The 19306-nt window shown below is 35.0% G+C and overlaps 2 protein-coding genes across 3 annotated transcripts; both read left to right on the top strand.

The window, feature by feature from the left end:
• Positions 1-226: 226 nt before the first annotated feature.
• Positions 227-12429, top strand: LOC147383260 (hyperosmolality-gated Ca2+ permeable channel 1.7-like). 2 transcript variants are annotated; one of them, XM_086427379.1, is made up of 13 exons: positions 227-446; positions 1870-1993; positions 2129-2468; positions 2840-2989; positions 5757-5892; positions 6864-6965; positions 7399-7518; positions 7673-7753; positions 8824-9164; positions 10482-10727; positions 11180-11504; positions 11718-11951; positions 12086-12429. In XM_086427379.1, the coding sequence occupies exons 3-13, from the start codon at positions 2155-2157 to the stop codon at positions 12317-12319; spliced, it is 2283 nt and encodes a 760-aa protein (XP_086283505.1). In that variant the 5' UTR covers positions 227-446; positions 1870-1993; positions 2129-2154; the 3' UTR covers positions 12320-12429. The 2 variants fall into 2 exon arrangements, with proteins under 2 accessions (XP_086283505.1, XP_086283504.1); XM_086427378.1 differs by lacking the exon at positions 1870-1993.
• A 1738-nt stretch (positions 12430-14167) lies between these two features.
• DBE1 (debranching enzyme 1) lies at positions 14168-19100 on the top strand. Its single transcript, XM_086427579.1, has 2 exons — positions 14168-14492; positions 16221-19100. Exon 2 carries the CDS (start codon positions 16308-16310, stop codon positions 18954-18956), a length of 2649 nt encoding a protein of 882 aa, XP_086283705.1. The 5' UTR covers positions 14168-14492; positions 16221-16307; the 3' UTR covers positions 18957-19100.
• The last annotated feature ends 206 nt before the right edge of the window (positions 19101-19306 follow it).

Consider the following 19306-nt stretch of genomic DNA (forward strand, 5'->3'; position numbering starts at 1 on the left):
ACTAGTCACCAAATATACAAGTGATCGCCGAATAGGCATGTTTCTTAGGGAGGTTATACTAAAATTCAAAAGTATTTCTTCAGAAGTCATGTCGCTCATGTCATCGTTGTCTCGCGTGAGTGGCAGCGAGGAAATAAAAGAACATAGACAGGGGTAGTTCTGGGATAGCAATGCAAAAGATTCAAAATTTTGTCTCTTAGCGTTCTATATAACGTACAAAGCGTTACGACGTGCGAGAGAGGCGCGCGAAGCGCATAGAAACGGTTCCGCTCTTGTTGCCGGCCTCCCTCGCACACAACGGAGACATTAAAATACAGAGAACCCGAGAAGACTCGAATCAAAAGAGGATATTTTAATCAATCTTTCGTTTATCTGGCTGGATTGGATTTTTAGGAGATAAGTCTCCAGGAATTCTCTTTTCTTTGATTGAAAAACGGCATTTTGAGGTATTTTTTTTCTTTATTAGAAATGTTTATTGATTTTCGTTTCATTGATGTTTGAGGAATAATTCAATGAAGTTTCTGTGTTGTTGAGATTTTTAATTTTTTTTTTTAACATCTGTTTTTGCTTAAATTTCGGTAAAATGTGGTCTTAGCTTCGTTAATCATATAAGAATATGAAGAAATCCTGAAGTTTGGGGAATAATTCGATGAAGTTTCTGTTTTGTTGAGAATTTAAAAAATAAATAAATAAATAACATCCGATTTATTTTATTTTGCTTAAATTTCGGTAAAAATTGTTGTAAGGAAGGCTAATCTTATAAGAATATGAAGGATTCATGTTTTAGAGAATTTGGGAAAATTCCCTGTTATTTGCCACTAGGATTTACAAGAGAGAGAGAGAGTCAATTTTCTATAAACTAAGCTCTTGATAGGGAATGTGCCTAGAAGAGGAGAAAAAAATAGAACAGAGAAGAAAAAGTTCTTGATAGGAATGTAAATGTGCTACTGCCGACTAAATGTGGGCAAAAAACTCAGATTGCTAAAAAAAATCACCGGGAAGCGTTTTGAGGTGGTGTGAAAATGTGTCCTCAAGGTGTTGTGATGATAATTGCTAGATTTACGTCCTACATGGGACATAGGTTTTTGGATACTTGGAATTCGATTGGTTTAAGATGCTGATTGTGTGTTTTTCAAGATTTTATAGAGTAATTAAGGGATGCTAATATAAAACAAATTGAACTAGTAGTGTATTGACCAATGTAACTATGATGTTTTGTGAGAAATTCGAAACTTGAAGGCTAGTTTCCATGCTCTGTTTATTACTGTTTGATGTGTGTTTGAGTAGAAGCTGAAGAAGTTTTCATTTTCAGTATTTGATTTGAGTCAAAACCGATAAGCAGATTATTCATCATTAAAAACACATGAGTTTATACAAGTCACTGTCCTATTTGAATTGCAAGTCACAATAAAATGCGGTTTGCGTCGTAACTTGGCCAACTTAGCAGAAGCGATCAATGAATTTAAAAATAAGTAAAAAATTATAAGACCTTTTCTTTTCTGGAAAGGGAAAACTTGGTGATGGTTTCTCTTCGTTCATTTTTCTTTTGGCATTCAATCATGTATTGCACAAAATTAAAGAATTTGAGGCCTGGGATCTTAAAGGAAAAAATATGTTACACCCTATAATCTACATCCCCTATCATCTTTCATAATCAAGAAGAGGTCACTAGGAACTTGGAAGGAACCCCTCCCTTTAGAACAAAAAAAGAGAGGGGGGTGGAAGAACTCGTCTTTCAATACAATGGCCCAGAAGACCTGATGTTCTATTGATCTCTCTGTAAATAATTACCCAATTAACATTTTCAAACTTTGATTTGAGGACCTCAGCCACTAATGAGTCCAAAACAATTATGTTTTTTCTCTATAGTTCACACACTAAGATGTTCAAGGGTTGCAACATACTCCACCCCAAATAAAGGATTTCCTAGATGATTCAGGACAAAGAAACCATACCCAACCCCGTCATTTGAATGGGTGATGCTGGCATTAAGGTACCACCCACCCTTCTTTGGTGGTTCCCACCTTCACCGATGGACATCAATTTTCTTGGTACATAGATTTCATGTTCTTTTCTTTCAAGTCTATAGGTTGTATCTAACTTTGTTGTTTTTACTCAAATATTTCAGGAGATAAATAATATCCGGGGAAGTAAATGGCTTCCCTTTCAGAAATTGGTACTGCAGCTGCTATTAATATTCTATCTGCTGTTGCATTCCTTCTGGCATTTGCTTTATTACGGCTTCAACCCTTCAATGATAGAGTGTACTTTCCGAAATGGTATCTCAAAGGTATAAGAGGCAGCCCAACACACTCTGGAGCACTTGTAAGCAAATTTGTCAACTTGGACTTCAGAACATATATTAGGTTTTTGAATTGGATGCCAGCAGCATTAAGAATGCCGGAACTTGAGCTTATTGAACATGCAGGACTTGATTCTGCTGTTTATATTCGGATTTACCTTCTTGGGTGAGTTTGCAGGATAGGTTTTTTTTTTTTCTACTTCATTGTTGAGGGTTTCCTAAACATATTGTAGTTTTAACTCATATAAAATGCTTATTATCTTTGTCCAATTATGACTTTTTTAGACGAAGTTTTCCATTACAGTGATAAGAAACTACATGAAGTTTAAAATTCAACTACCCAAGTTGCAACTTTTTGAGAAATGCTTGTTCATATGTACCTTCTTTGCATGCTTTCAAGAAAGATGGTTGATATCAATCAGTTGTATTTAGAGTTGATGTGTACATATATTGCTACATATCACTCATTGTTACAGATTCTTGATTCTTGGTCATTGTTATTAATGGATCATCTAATTTGAATATTTTCATGTGCAGCTTAAAAATATTCGTCCCTATCTGTCTACTCGCTTTTTCTGTCTTGGTACCTGTTAATTGTACCAATAAAACATTAGAGCATGCTAAGGATATAGCATTCAGTGACATTGACAAGCTTTCAATATCCAATGTTGCATCAGGATCAAAAAGGTTAGATATATTTTCCTTTTTTGGCTAATTAATGCTGTTTATCACTCTTTTAGGCTGTGATATTCTCATTTTTTGTTAGTTTATAATATAATTGTAGCTTTGTTTGAGATTTTTATTTATTGGTATAAGCATGAAGTATCTACTTAAAGTTATAAATTATGTTTCCACTTGAAATTAAGTAGCATCCATCATGCTTTGCATAGTTCAGTTCTATGAAAATGTTAGTTTACTTACACCAATACCATCTCCCTTGTATGTAAGACTGATGGAGAATTACTCTTAAAGACTGAATTATACTTCTAAGAGTTAATTTTGCTATGAAATAGTCTGACTAGTCAGTACATTAACATTTTGTATTACAAGAGTATTTTTCTTGTGCAAGATGGTGCCATTTAGAGTATTAGCAGTGTCACAATATTGGTTGTCATTGTGGTAAGTAATGATGGCCTTGCTAGATATTCGTGATTGTTCCTTTTTAACTGATTTTTGACTTCTTTGGATCTATGCTTCTTTCTTAGCTGTGGTTCCACCCAAATTTTTATGGTACAACTTCTTTTTTCTAAGCCTCCCTTGTTTGGTCAAGTAACCTATGCTTAGTTTTCCTTGACTGAGAAAGTTATCTTGCTATTTGCAACCGTTTTGTAAAATTATTGTTGATCTCGATGCTTGTTCAAGTGGTAGCTAAGTTTAGTAGATGTGAGCTAGGCTCACTACCCTAAAAAACCAAGCCCCAACTCCAAGATACATTATTTGCAGGTATAACCTTAGTGGCACAAGATTTGAATCATACATTGATTTTTGTGAGGATACTTTGTTACATTAATTTGAGACATAGTGCCCACCTGCCAATTTGTTGTATGTGTCCAGGTAAAGGATATAATTATTCCTTCTGCAGAAGCCCAAGAAATTCTGGGTGGAACTGAAGTAATAGGAATACACCTTGGTGTTAGGGAGGTGTTTTACAGTTGAAGAGTAATGGTTTTGGGATCTTTTAAATTTGATCTCTTTTGCAAATGGCGGTGGATGATTATCATGTTGAATATGATTTATTTTTTTTTTCCAAAAATTTCAGGGGATTATGATATGTGATCCTTTGTTGGCTAGAGGAAAATTCAGGCTCCCTGATGTTTAATGCCTGCCAAACTATCTTCCAATTTGTTAAATAGAAGATTAGAACTTTAATAAGTAATGGAAGGAAAGATATGATTCTGATAGATCAAATGGTGGGAGAGTTGTCTTCAACTATTTTCCTTTGCCTAACCCTGAATAGGGATTTTCTCATGGGCTTTGAAGGATGGACTTACTCTCTTATATTTTCAATAAGAAGACTCGAAATTTACTATTTCAAAATTGGTCTGTTGAATTAGTTGAACAACTAGTGTTTCTGGGATGATGCAGAATACAGTTTGGGCATTAAATGACCTTTGTCTAGTACAATCTCTTGTTTTAACAACTAATTGCACAATTGTTTGCTAGATACCAATAAGATGAGCCATGCTTCGCGGAGTTGAATCTTGGACAAACGAAAAACATGTTCATAGAGTCAGCATAGCAGAGACAAGAATGTTGAGATGGATGAATGGTAAGACTAGGAAATGAGATTAGAATTAAGTACATTCAAGGGAATTTAGGAAAACCACCAACTGGAGATGAATAAAGCTAAGTCAATTTATATGGTTTGGGCATGTTCAAAGAGAACCAATAACAGAACTATGAGCAGCATTGCTTTTGTCCAAGTGAAAGGCTTTTAGAGGACGATTGGAAGGCCCGGAGATGATGTAGATGGAGCCAGTCAGAATAGATGTAAGTCGCATGCCTCGACCGATAGTTATGAATCTAGATAAAGTTGAACGGCGAAGTAAAATTCATGCTGTTGACCCCAATAGTTGATTTAAGGCGTAAATGAAGATGATAAATTACACAATTATGAAAATTTAGATGTGAAGAAGACTTAATTAGAGGTGTAATCAATCAATTAATAAAGATATCCATAATCCAAGTATTTGGTGTCGGATACTCGAATCCTGTCCTAATGTTAGGTGAAATGACCAAACTACTCCTGTTACGTGTGTGGTTATTATGTCTATGCTACAATAAAGTCGTGAATAATTCAGAAATCAAAATAGTAGATTGGTTTCTTAAGATATTTGCTGAGCTACAAATCCCACTAAGCCAGTGTGGTAAAAGAAGTTCTGTTACAGTTTAAGAAGTCAGTCTGTTTATTGGGACATGAGTTGGTAGAGGCTTGAGAACCATGTCTCATGATTCTTCAAATGTAACCAATAAGTTACAATGACTAATCCTAACATGACTTTGAGATACCATGCACATTAGAGAAAATTATGCCGTAACAATTGCGAAGAAGTCAGATGATATTAACACAATTAATGTTATGGAGGAATGTTGGTTAGACACTAGTGTCTATTCTCATTGCCTTTTTCAGGCTTTGGTTAATTCTTTCTGTATACTTTACGCTTAAAAAGTGTGATACAAAAGAAGTTTTTTGCATTTTTTTATGGGCTTTGACATCTATCATTCCTGAAAAGTTCTACAGTATCAAATCCCTGAGTTACATTTTACTAAAAGGTCTTAGTTCTATTTAGAACATGGCAGCTTTTTCTAGTGTTTGCTTCTTCTTCAAATTTAAAGTATGATTCTGTTGCTTGTACCATATGCAGCTTTGATTTCACTTTGTACCATGATTGGATGAATTTGATAAATATGATGGTTTTTTGTTTCTAGTATGAAGTGGTTTGTTCCCTTCCAGGTTTTGGGCTCACTTACTGGCAGCTTATGCCTTTACATTTTGGACGTTCTATGTGCTGTACATTGAGTATAAGAGAATAGCTTGTATGAGGCTGCAATTTCTTGCATCTGAAAATCGTCGTCCAGATCAATTTACAGTGAGCACATTTTGAAATTCCTGGACTTCAATTTCATTTTGTTTGCAAGATAGTATGTCAGTCCATTTATGTTTGTTGTTTATAAGCATTATCATCACATCTTTTTTATTTCAAAACTCTATAAGAAGTTTTTACATATTATTTTCCTAATTTGTTATGCTCAATTCTGTTAAAAATAATTGCTGGTCACTTAACTGCTCGACTATTCTGAAAGTGCATATCATTGAATGACCTGAAATATTAATGCGGGATGTTGTACTGCAACACATATGTAACTTTCTTTCTAGCTCTGAAATAACTGAGATAGGTGAATGTGTTTGAAAAATGTGATTGAATATGAAATGAAAATATTAGGATTTCCTGATAAGTTAATATTGATTACTTATGATTTATGAGGTATCATGCGTTAAATTTCTTACTTCTTAGTACCAAGATCTTATACGGATTATTTTGCCTCTTCATGTGGAATAATATTAAATAGTACTTTTGCCATTTTGGACTAATAAACACAGCCTCAAATCGGTACTCCTCTAGTTGTGAAAGCTGGGTTAGTTGGTAAAGTCTATGGGTGATACAATAGACCTGGTTCATTTCCGTCCATCACTGAGTTACTGATAAAAAACAGGCTTACCTATCCCAGAAAGGTTTCTGTATAATTGTAAGCTTTTCGACAGCTATCTAGGATTTATGGTGGCCCGTTGCTTCTATTTTACTATATTTGATTTTTTATTATAAAATGGTGTTTCTTTTGTTACCTAGGTTTGAGTTTAGCTATTAAATATGCCAGTGAACATATAATTGCCAATTATCATTTATTTTGAAGTAAAGATTCGAAGAACATGATTTCCATAAGAAAATGAAGCAAATTCTTATTTAATATGAGGTGGAGTTTATTTTTGGAATTTTTAGTACACTTCATTGTGCAATCCTAGTTGAACTTGCTCCCACGTTGATTCTAAAGTCTTTCACAGGTTCTTGTGAGAAACGTTCCTCCGGATCCTGACGAGTCTGTTAGTGAGCACGTTGAACATTTCTTCTGTGTAAATCATCCAGATCATTATCTCACACATCAGGTTAGTATTTCTGTGAAATATATCTTTACCATGGTTTAAATTTCTGTACCACCCCTGAATGTTTTGGCTGAAAGCATAATGATATTGATTGAGAAACTCTGAATGTTTCTGATTGTCTCGGAATGTCTCGGTCGAGACGGTCTTGTTTTTTTCTTCTAATTGAGATATTGCCTTGAGACAAGATTTTAAACCTTTCTATCTACTATTAGTTGGGACTGGTTAGAAGCTGCATTGTGACCATGATGTACAAAGAGGGGGAGGTGCATGATTATTTCTTTCCTTGTAATTTTTTTTTCATCCAATTTCTGAAGCTAAAAATTTGTATCTTTATAAATTTTACATTATATTGGGGTTAATATACTTTATACATATATTCTAAAATCTAAAATCTAAATCATATGCTGCAGATAATTTGTACTGTTTGCCCTTTTAGGTTGTATACAATGCAAATGATCTTGCAAAATTGGTGGAGAAAAAGAAAGGTCTTCAAAATCGGCTTAACTATTACCAAATTAAACATGAGAGGAATCCAGACAAAAAGCCAACTACAAAGGTACTTTTCTTTGCATGATAAGTTTTTTACTAGTGCCTTTCTTCATTCTTCTTTTTTGGATCTTGTTTTGTCTGCTCATAAGATGAATATCTTTCAATAAAATTATTATTTAAGTCACCAGTTCAGCATCTCATACATGTAATCTTACATATAGACAGGTTTCTGGGGCCTTTGTGGGGAAACTGTGGATGCAATTGAGTACTATACTACTGAGATTGAAAAGTTATCTAAAGAAGTAAGTATCAATATTATGTGAACACTTCTAAGTTGTATTTTTCTATTTTCTCCTTCCATGATTTTGTCATTTTAGTACCTGTTTCTTTCCAAGCTTATTTTGTTGTCTTTGTTATTATTATGATTATTATTGTTATTGTTATTATTTTATTGGTTGCTTGATTACTTATAAAAAGAAATTAGTTGATAATGATTATAAAAAAAAATTAAAATATCATAGCATCTTTTAGAAATATTAGAAAAGGGAGTACGTAAGTTCATCTTAAAGTGCATGCTTTGATCGTAGGGGGTGACTAATATAAACCGAGTCATTCTCAAAGGAATTGTTTAGATGTATCCCCTGTTTCATTTGTAAAGTCTCAGTTACTATTATTCTAAGTTGTAGGTTTTATATTTAAATTAAGCTTCATTTTCTTGGATGGCTTTTGTTAGTTGGTTTTACCCTTAACAAGGGGGTGCCTTTTTTCCTGCATTAATGTTTTCTTATTGTGAGTAGTTTTAATTCTAATTATCTCATTTTAAAAATATTTTGTTAGGTTTTGTTCATTCCTAGAAATTGGTATCCTGTCATAACTACCTCAATTGGTCTGCAGTCATAGAAACTTTTTTTTTTTTCGTGCTTTCTTTCTTTTTCTCGCTTCCATTTCTCACATTTTTTCTTGCATCTGTTTACATACTTGAAATAGTTGTAACTTTTTTAGGCTGTGTGTTTCTATTGAAGATGCACGTAGTTTGATGTTTCATATATATATTCTTCCAACTTGTATGCAAAGGTGGCTCCATAATTGTGAAGTTTAATCTTCTAATTCATTCATGATAAATTATTATTCCAGAATACTGTAGAGAACGCGGACATATGTTTTTATTTTGCTTTTCTTTTATGTTGCAGATGTTATGAAACATGATAACATTTAACTAAGTACCCAGGTTAAATAATCTACAATGCAGTACTTCCTACCCAAAGGGCCTTTGCTTTATAGACTATGTAATGAATTATGTCTTTTTCCAGCTGATCCACCCGTTAGTAGTTCTCCATTCTCTTGTTGTAATGCTATATCATCTTTTGTCCAGGAAGCTATAGAAAGGGAAAGGATTATAAGTGATCCTAAGGCTATAATGCCCGCAGCATTTGTTTCATTCAAGACCCGATGGGGGACAGCTGTTTGTGCTCAAACTCAACAATCAAGTAATCCAACGGTGTGGTTGACAGAGTGGGCTCCTGAGCCTCGTGATGTCTATTGGGCTAACCTCGCTATTCCATTTGTTGAACTGACCATACGAAGATTGATCATGGCTGTTGCACTTTTTTTTCTTACATTTTTCTTTATGATCCCCATTGCATTTGTTCAATCCATAGCTAACATTGAGGATATCGAGAAGGTCGTGCCTTTCTTAAAGCCATTAATAGAAAAGTAAGTGCACTCTTTATTTAATTGATATTGTTTTCCATTATTGTTTTTTGCCCTTTTTCTTGGTTTTTTAAGCTTTAAGTACCATGCATTTAAAATGGTTAAATATGCATATGAGTTCTCATAATACCATGTTATTAAATATACCATGCCTAGTATAAGGACTAGGGCTTAAAACGGGTCGAGTTCGGGACCGGATATGCATATATCCATATCCGGGTCTAGATCTGAATCTGATTCGGATCCTACTAGCTCAAACCATATCCGAACCTTTTTGCTTTCATTAAACTCATAGCTGGATCCGATCTGACCAAATTAATTGATTCGGGTTAGTCGGGTCAAATAATTTCGAACCATTTAAAGGAAAATTGCTAAAGGTGTGGCAAAATGTGACTTGAACTCAAGACCTCTCCCTTTTTGAATAACAGCCTTGACTGCTACACCAAACACTTGTTGGTTGATAAAAGGTATAAAAATATAACATACAAAGTAGTATATCGTTCAGATATAGGGATGGATCTGCATGCAAATTGTGTCAAGGGATAAACCCATATCCGACCCATATTTTCGGATATACTTGAAAGTACCAAACCCGCAAAAATCGGATTCAGATCACTTGGATTTTGGATAAAATCCGATCCATTTTAAGCCCTAATAAGGATAAAAGAGCCTTTTTTCCTCCTGTATGGATTTATCATAATACTATACCAAATATACGATTTTCTATCATAAGGACAAAGAAACCCTTTTTCCCTTGTACAAGGACCAAAGAAACTTCTCTCTCCTGGAAGGTTGATGACTTGATGAAGGTTTAGAATATGAATGCATGCCTATGTATTAATAAATTATGTATCTAACTGATTAGAACATGGACGATTGTTTGTGCATAATATATGGATGTGCTAATGCACTTAGAATACATCAAAATAAGAAGAAATATATATACTTCACAAATCATAGTTCATTTCAACTAATTAGTGACTACATGGTGATTTACCATTATTTTTAGAAAAAAAATACTCAAAATAGTTCCATCAAAATATTTTGTGAAATGAATAATGGTTTTCACCGAAATATATAAAAAAAAAACTATAGGTTAAATTTCATGTCAAATCTTGTGGAACTGAAAACATTTCTTGGACATATGTGGAATCTTAATACTATCTCCATGACTAAGGACTTAGTTTTAATTACCTACAATACTGCTTCTATATCATATCAAGTTCTTTAATCTTTTACTTGGTAGTGCATTTTTAACTCTTGTTGTGTTGGGTATGAATAAAGAGATCAATCTTATAATTGTCCAACATGCTATTACAGGAATGATATCAAATCAGTCATTCAAGGTTTTCTTCCAGGGATTGCATTAAAGATATTCCTCATTATTCTTCCAACAATTCTCATGACTATGTCCAAAATTGAAGGTTACACATCACTGTCTTCTTTAGAGAGGAGATCTGCTGGGAAGTATTATCTATTCATACTTGTCAATGTATTTCTGGGGAGCATAATCACAGGAACAGCATTTCAACAGCTCCATAAGTTTATGAATCAGTCGGCAACTCAGTAAGTTACTTATATTATGTATCATATGTGCAAAATAAGGTTTATATTACATATGGTGTGATAGTTTTCCTGATCTCTGTTATAGCATTTTTTTGATGATTATTAATATCTACAATTTTTGGGCTAGGGGTTTACAAATCATTTACATCCATGGTTTTAAATCTCGTCTGAGACCGAGACGGCTTGTCTGATAAGTCTCGGTATATTCCACCAACAAAATGGATAGACAAGTCAAACATATCGGGCGAGATTTAAAACCACGGTTTATTTTTGTCATTGTTGAGCGAGAGGACTCAAACATATCGGAAAACTCATCTGAAATGATTCAGTCTTGTTCATGGACGAGACGAGATGTCAAAACGAGTTTTAAAACCATGTTTATGTCTCATAGTAATAGTTTCACACGCCTAGTTTTTATATCCTTATGATAGGAGGTTATGGTTCTTTGGCAGGATTCCAATAACAGTTGGTGTATCTATACCAATGAAAGCCACTTTCTTTATTACCTATATAATGGTTGATGGTTGGGCTGGAATTGCTGGGGAGATTCTTAGATTGGTCCCATTGGTTATGTTCCACCTAAAGAATACATTCTTAGTTAAGACAGACCAAGACAGGGAGCGAGCTATGGATCCTGGGAGCATGGATTTTGCTTCTTCTGAACCACGAATACAATTATATTTCTTGCTTGGACTTGCCTATTCTGTGGTCACACCCATCCTTCTCCCTTTCATTATTGTCTTCTTTGGTTTCTCTTATTTGGTTTTTCGTCATCAGGTATGTTGCCCATAGAGCTCATTGTCGATTTTAAATTTAATTTAAATTTTTTTTTGAGTTTTGAGAAAAACGTCCTGTGATGGGAATTTGAGATATGAAGGATGAGTCATTTTTTACCGAAGATAATACAATTTGACACTTGCCTAAGGTTTAGTACTTGAAATTATACGTATTATATATCTTTGCCTAAATTTGTATGTTTCTTGTTGCAAGATAATCAATGTATATGTCCAAAAATACGAGAGTGGGGCAGCATTCTGGCCAGATGTGCATCGACGTGTAATTACTGCGATGATAATATCACAACTGCTACTGATGGGACTGATGAGTACAAAAGATGCTAAGCAGTCAACACCGTTTCTTATCGCACTTCCTGTGTTGACCATTTGGTTCCATAGTGTCTGCAAGGGTCGCTTCGAAGCAGCATTTGTGAAATTCCCATTACAGGTTAGTGATTGATGCGGTTGTACCTTTAGATGCCTGTTTTCAATCAATAGGTAGTCTTACAGGTTCTGTGGCATTGTTGGTTTTATATTATGTGTGTGTGTGTTTCCAATGGTTTCATCTGAAATGTGCTTCAGAATGCAATGGTGAAGGATACATTGGAGCGGGCTACCGAGCCAACCTTGAATTTGAAAAGCTACCTTCAGGATGCCTACATACACCCTGTCTTCAAAGATGAAGAATTTAAGGGACCGTTAACCATTGATGAGGAAGAAAACAACCCGCTCGTGCCAACCAAGAGGAATTCTCAAAAAAGTACGGCTAGTCAAAGTAAATTTGGTTCTGAACTCGGTTCTGATGCCGAAGTGTAAGATTTGACAATTATTTTCCCTCGTATCACACTTTTCTACCAAAGATTCTTCTTTGTTTTTATGTTGATTCTTGTGGTTTTGATATCAATTCTGCATTATTTGGGAGAAAAGGATGTTCATGCCCAAACTACCATGTTTTACAACGCTCGTAAGTCATGGCCAACTTAGCCTACATTATTTATTAACATTTTTACTAAATTGAATCAAAGCTTGACAGGCCTTAGTTTTGAGAAGTTAAAGGAGACTCTTGATTGATCAAACCACAATGTGATCATCTGCTTTGATTGGTCCCACACCTAAATTCATTGATCCAAGGGGATACCCAATTAAAACTGTAATTAAGGTGGAGCCATTTAAATGATGGGTTGCAAGATTCATACTGTTTGGCACTTTGGCTGATCCTAAGTACTCACCATTCTTTTGTCTACCTTTTGTAAATTTCATCTTTTCTCCAATAATAATAAAAAAAAAAAAAAAACTGATTTAACTTCATTTAAATAATTAGTATAATTATATTTTTTCTTATAATAAGGTAGATTTGTAATAAAGAAAACACAATTGATTCCGCGAATTGTTATTAATCTACTAATATATATTTTCAAAATATATCAGAGGAATGAATGTGGTGGACCATTAAAATTGACTATCTTTCACAATTTCCTCAAATACCAGGTACCAAGTCATCTCAGTCGACATCTTAAAATGAGAATAAAGGAATAAGTTTCAAACCAATTTTTGTTTTTTATTTCTTTTATATATTTGTCTTTTTGTTGGTGTGGAACCTCCACCGTTGTTCTTTCGCCAACACCAACCCCAGCCCCGACAATGGTGCTTATTGATAAGAGAGAGATGCCCATTCCATTATTGTCATAACCGGGTCCACTACAACCTTATTATCATCAGATAATATTATAACATGCAGAAATATTTTGCTACTTTATGAAGTTTAACTCACTCCAACTTAATGGGACTGAACCTCTTATGAATTTTCAGTCTTCAAAATTAATAGTTTGTATTTTAAGTAACAAATTTTTTTTTTTTTTGATAATGGGGGTTTCCGGACTTATGTCCCATTAGGGGGGCGGATGAGTTAGGGTTGGAGCCAAGGCATATGGATCCCTCCCTTGGGCATGTGCAACGAAGGAAATATTATTCATATTGGGTATTGAACACAACCTACGGACTCTTATGGACTCTTATCGCTTATTGGATATGAAATTGTCATTGAGCTACCTTTTAGGATTTTTCGTAACATTCTTTAAGGTTATGTTTGGATTGAGAGAAATGAAGAGGAGAAAATAAATAAGTTTATCTTCATTACTCATGTTTGGATTGTTAAATTAGAAGTGAAGAGAAAAGAATTGGAGAGAAGAGGAGAGAAAAAAAAAAAATTTCTTTCTCTCCAAAGTGGAGAGAAGAGAGAATTTTTAAATATTTTATAATGCCTACTCTACCCTTAAATCTATTTGAAGATAGTTTAAAATTTTAAAATTGTCCCAAGTTCTCTCCTATCATTCCAAATATGAAGGGAGAAAAATTGAGTTTCTCTTCTATTCTATTCTCTTCTCTCAATTTTTCTTCACCACGTTTGTCTTCAGAAAAAGCTAAAAGTAATTTGAGATATACAAAAATATATACTCTTAGAAAAATTTTGAGTACATATATTCCCTATTGGATGAGTCTTGACATGTGTATCAGTGGGCCTGTAAGAGAGTGTGACAGGTGGCATTTAAGAAGGTGGGGTTCGTTTTAAAAGGAAGAGCTCGTTGTACTTTAGCAGCCACATGACATCATCATTCTACCCGATCCCAATCTAAATCCAATCTTCTCTTCTCTGATTGAGGCTTGTGTGGTGTGGTCACGAAGAGAGAGAGAGAGAGATTGAGATTGATTGGTAGATGGGTTGCTTTAAATGGTAAATAAGCTAATAGGGGACAAGATTGAACGGTTAAGATGAATCGGATCATGGAGTTCCAATGGAAAAGAAGTACTAGATCATTATTGTGTGATCTACTCGACAGAGAGAGAGAGAGAGAGAGAGGATGTGGTGCTTCAGTGCTTGAGTTCGTCAGTTTGGTATCTTTTTTTTGAAAAAAAAAAAATTAGTATCTTTCACTAATTACTATGGGGATTCTCAGAGAAGTTGCTGATCCCCTCATGGAGAAAATCTAATGTGGGTTGTTTGATCCTTCAAATCCCTTTTAAGATTTTATTAAGTTTGTTCATTTAGTCTTGGTTTTCTTTATAGTCTACTAACTCTTGTAGAATAAAAACGTGTTTTTTTTTTTTTTTAAGCACCAATTCTCTATGTTTTCTTGGTTGGAACCTTACACCCTCTTAAGATTTTCTTAATTGGACATCAAGACTGTGATTATTTGTGTTTTGTGACTCTTGTGGAATTATTATTAATTTTTTTTAAGAAACTAATATTCTCTTTTTCTCATCTGGGTATTCTATTTTGGTGGGCATTAAAAGAAAAAAAAATCTCATTTGAGTTAGATCCTTTACACCCTCCTTGGATTTTATCAAATGGGTTTATTTTTCTTTGTTTTGGGATTTAAGCTTTATTCTTTGGTAATTGATGCTAGTGGAAGGAAAAAAATATTTTTTTTTCATCAATTTCCTTTCTTTTTTTTACAATCTGGATTTTTCTTTTCCAATTTGAATGTTTATGGTGCCTTCTTACAGAGAGAACTTCCCACTTTGAGTAGGATCCTTCACACCCCTCTTGGTTCTCTCAAAGGATTTGTTTTGTTTCATATGTTTTCCAACTATTTTTCGTTTTCTTTCATCTGGGTATTTTTTTTTCATTTTAAATGTTGATGGGCCTTTTTATAATGTTTATATTTTTCAATTTAACTATCACAATTATTATGGAGAAAATTCCAAGTGAATTGGATCATTAACATTGCTTTTAGTTTTTCTCTCTTAATTGAGTTGGGGTTTTGGCTTCAAAGAAGTTGATGATGATGTCGGTTCCGTGAAAAGAAAAAAAAAAAAAAAATACATTTTTTGGGCACCCGTCATCTCCTCTCATTCGAGTTTTTGAAATTTAAGATTTTACACATTGTAAATCTCATTAGAGTGATGGGTCATACCAGTCTTAGATTTTTTTTCCCAACTAGATTTGTTTTATTTTAAATGGTTTTGGGATATTCCGGAAGAGTTGGTTTTGTTTGCTTCCTGATTTATTTTAAATGAACAAGGCTTTGATGATGATGATGATCATAATGATAATGATGGTGACCTCATGCAAATTATCCTTTAGCACTCTACTAGTACTTTGATTCGAGTTGGTCTTCTTAATTAATTTACTTCTCTTGATCTGTGGAGTGTTTATCAGGGACATTTGTTTGTTGATTGGTTTCAGGTTTCTACATGAAGAGTAACTACGGTTTTCTTCTCTATGAATTGTTGCTTTTATCCTTTATGTGTGTCTTCGACCTTATTTCTCAGATCCATATTCCATTAAATATTTTGATAATTTTTCCTTTTTCCAAGCCAATCTATTGAGAAATTGCTTTCTCTCATAAACCCATTATTGGCCAGCAACCACGGTGACATTATTGGCCTTTTTCCCCCTCATTAAGGGAGAGAACCCCTAAACTACCTGAAAGTTATAGCGGCAATTGTGTGATAGTTAATGTAGTCTGCCTGCAATTTGAAATTTCATGTATCCTTCATTGAAATATCTATGATGATTGACTTTGGTCCCATAGAGTAGTGTTCGAAGGAACATGATTGCAAGATTGCCTGGCCTTCTTTTGTATTCTAAGATCCCTTATTAACATACGATAGTTATTTTCTCTACCATTAATAGGCCAAATGGTTGTATCTTGTAATTGCATTTGTTATTATATAGTTACTCATTCAATTACTTGATTCTTCTGATATTTAACAGAGTGCACTGCAATCTCAGTAGGCAAATCTCCTCCAAAGGGTTTATCTTGTTTTTGCATTCTGAATTTATTTCCTTCTCCAAAGCTCGATGGCAACTCTTCCACCATCTCTTACGATAAGCTCAGTCAAATTGACAAAGCCAACAACTTCCGCCTGTTTTTATGATCCAAATAAAGAAATCCACACCCAAATAGATATGTTAGGCAGAAACCGAGTTTATAAACAATGTTCACAAGGCGTAACGAGGAATGCACACCGGGATCAGGTTTTTAAAGTCTTTGCTTCAACACAAAGGTCAGCTTATCAAGTTGGTCAAGAATTGTATACAAGTACTGAAGTTGAAGAGCTAGAAAATGCATCATCTTATTTATTTAGGACAGAAATAGGTGGTCAAGTGAAGGTATATATTGGAAGAAAAAATATGAAATATGTGGTGTATATTGAAGTTTCATCTTTATCCCAATGGAGCGACACTGACGAGTTAGTTCTTAGTTGGGGCATGTTTAGATCCGATTCGTCATCTTTGATGCCCCTCGACCCTCAAAGTTCAGTTCCGGGTACCCGATCCAATACTACTCAAACCCAATTCATGCAAAAATCTCTAGGCAGGCTTGCATTAAAGATGGAATTTGACTTAAATCAGGCCCCATTTTATCTCTCATTTCTGCTGCACTCTGTGTCTGATGCTGCTACGAGTAACTTAGAGATAAGAAGTCATAGACATGTGGATTTTTGTGTACCTGTAGGAATCAATTCAGGGTATCCTGCTCCTTTGGGCATCTCATATTCCGATGATGGGTCAGTGAATTTTGCCTTATTTTCAAGGAATGCAGAAAGCGTAATATTGTGCTTGTATGATGAGATGGCGGATGAACCCTCATTAGAGATTGATTTAGATCCATACATTAATCGAACGGGTGATGTTTGGCATGTCTCAATGGAAAGCATTGAGCCCTATGTGATCTATGCTTATCGATGCAAAGGAGAGAAATTTCAGGCAGGTGATGTCGTTTTGGACCCATACGCAAAGATTCTCACAAGTTTTCTTCCTGATCATCCCGGGTCTGTTCCACTTGCAAAGTATTTTGGGTCCTTGTCAAAGGTGCCCACTTTCGATTGGAGTGGTGAAGCACGTCCTTGCCTACCTATGGAGAACTTGGTGGTTTATCGATTAAATGTGGAGCGTTTTACTAAGGACAAGTCTAGTCAGCTACCGACTGATGTTGCGGGGACCTTTCCTGGTTTGATTGAGAAATTGCATCATTTTAAAACTCTTGGTGTGAATGCCATCTTGTTAGAGCCGATATTCTCTTTCGATGAACAAAAAGGACCCTATTTTCCATTCCATTTCTTTTCACCTGCGAACATATATGGACCCACTTGTGATGGTGTTTCTTCTATTAATTCTATGAAAGAGATGGTTAAAACTTTGCATGCCAACGATATTGAGGTTTTATTAGAAGTTGTTTTCACACATACTTCAGAAGATGGAGATTCAGCCTCTCAAACGATAAGTTTACAAGGAATCGATAACTCATCATATTATGTTTCTGACAAAGGTGTGAAGTCACAAGCCAGAAGTACGTTGAACTGCAATAATCCCGTTGTCCAACAGTTGGTTCTGGATAGTCTTCGATATTGGGTGACTGAGTTTCACATTGATGGGTTCTGTTTTATTAACTCTTCATCCCTTTTAAAAGGGTCGAATGGTGAGTACCTTTATCGGCCCCCTTTGGTTGAGGCAATTGCATTTGATCCTGTACTCTCTAAGACTAAGATCATTGCCGACTGCTGGGACCCATACGATACGTTTCCCAAGGAAATCCATTTTCCTCATTGGAAGAGATGGGCTGAAATGAGTACAAAATTTTGTCATGACATAAGAAACTTTTTGAGAGGTGAGGGTCTTCTAAGTAACCTTGCAACACGGATTTGTGGGAGCGGGGACATTTTCTTGGATGGGCGAGGTCCTGCATTCTCTTTTAATTTTATTGCAAGTAACTTTGGACTACCCCTTGTTGATTTGGTCAGCTTCAGTGGCAGCGAACTCTCTTCACAACTAAGTTGGAACTGTGGCGAAGAAGGTCGAACCAATAAGAATGTTGTCCTTGAAAGACGACTTAAACAAGTCCGCAATTTTCTATTCATCTTGTACATTTCATTGGGTGTTCCTGTTCTTAATATGGGAGACGAGTGTGGCCAATCTTCGTGTGGATTGCCATCATACGGTGACAGAAAATCATTTGATTGGGATGCTCTAAGAACCGGTTTTGGTGCTCAAATGACACAGTTTATCGCATTTTTGAATTCTCTTAGAGTCAGGAGAAGTGATGTTCTCCGGAAGAGAAACTTCATGTTGGAAGACAATATAGAGTGGCATGGGAGTGACCAAACTCAACCAAAATGGGAAGACCCATCAAGCAAATTTCTGGCTGTGACATTGAAGGTTGACAGAGACGAAGTTGAATCAAGTTCGGAATCTTCTCGGAAATGGGGTGACTTGTTTATTGCCTTCAATGCTGGTGACCATTCAGAAAGTGTTATTCTACCTCCGCCTTCAGAAGGGATGGAATGGTTCCGTTTAATTGACACAGCTCTCCCATTCCCTGCATTTTTCTTGATAGATGGTAATCCCGTCATTGAAGAGATGGAAGGATTGGTTGCTTATGAAATGAAGTCTCACAGTTGTGCACTATTTGAAGCCAAGAGTCTCCAATTGGCTGAAACCCTACTTTAAAAATAATCTGTAAAGTATCGTAAGTAGGGATTTTCTTGTCTGTTGGGGAAATGTTACCCATATGTAATTCCTTTCAATAAAGTGTGTCTATCAAAGTTAAATTTGAAAGACAACTGGATAAGATCAAGCTTTCATTTCACTCCACTCTGGTTTATGTTTTATGGAATGTAGATTTGGCATGCTATCCATTATTTTAAGTTTTGATCTTATTCTTCTTTGTGCGTTGGGTATAGGGAAACACATTTGTGCAGACTTTTTGGAGTAAAATTATGCTAGTCCCTAAAAAAACAAGTATTGAATAGAGCCATTCTTTGTCTCAGCTAGGGAAATTTCTAGTTTTTTTTTTTTTT

The sequence above is a fragment of the Akebia trifoliata genome, chromosome 16 (genome assembly GCF_017979445.1).
Source record: "Akebia trifoliata isolate Shusen 1 chromosome 16, ASM1797944v1, whole genome shotgun sequence".
Lineage (NCBI taxonomy): Eukaryota > Viridiplantae > Streptophyta > Magnoliopsida > Ranunculales > Lardizabalaceae > Akebia > Akebia trifoliata.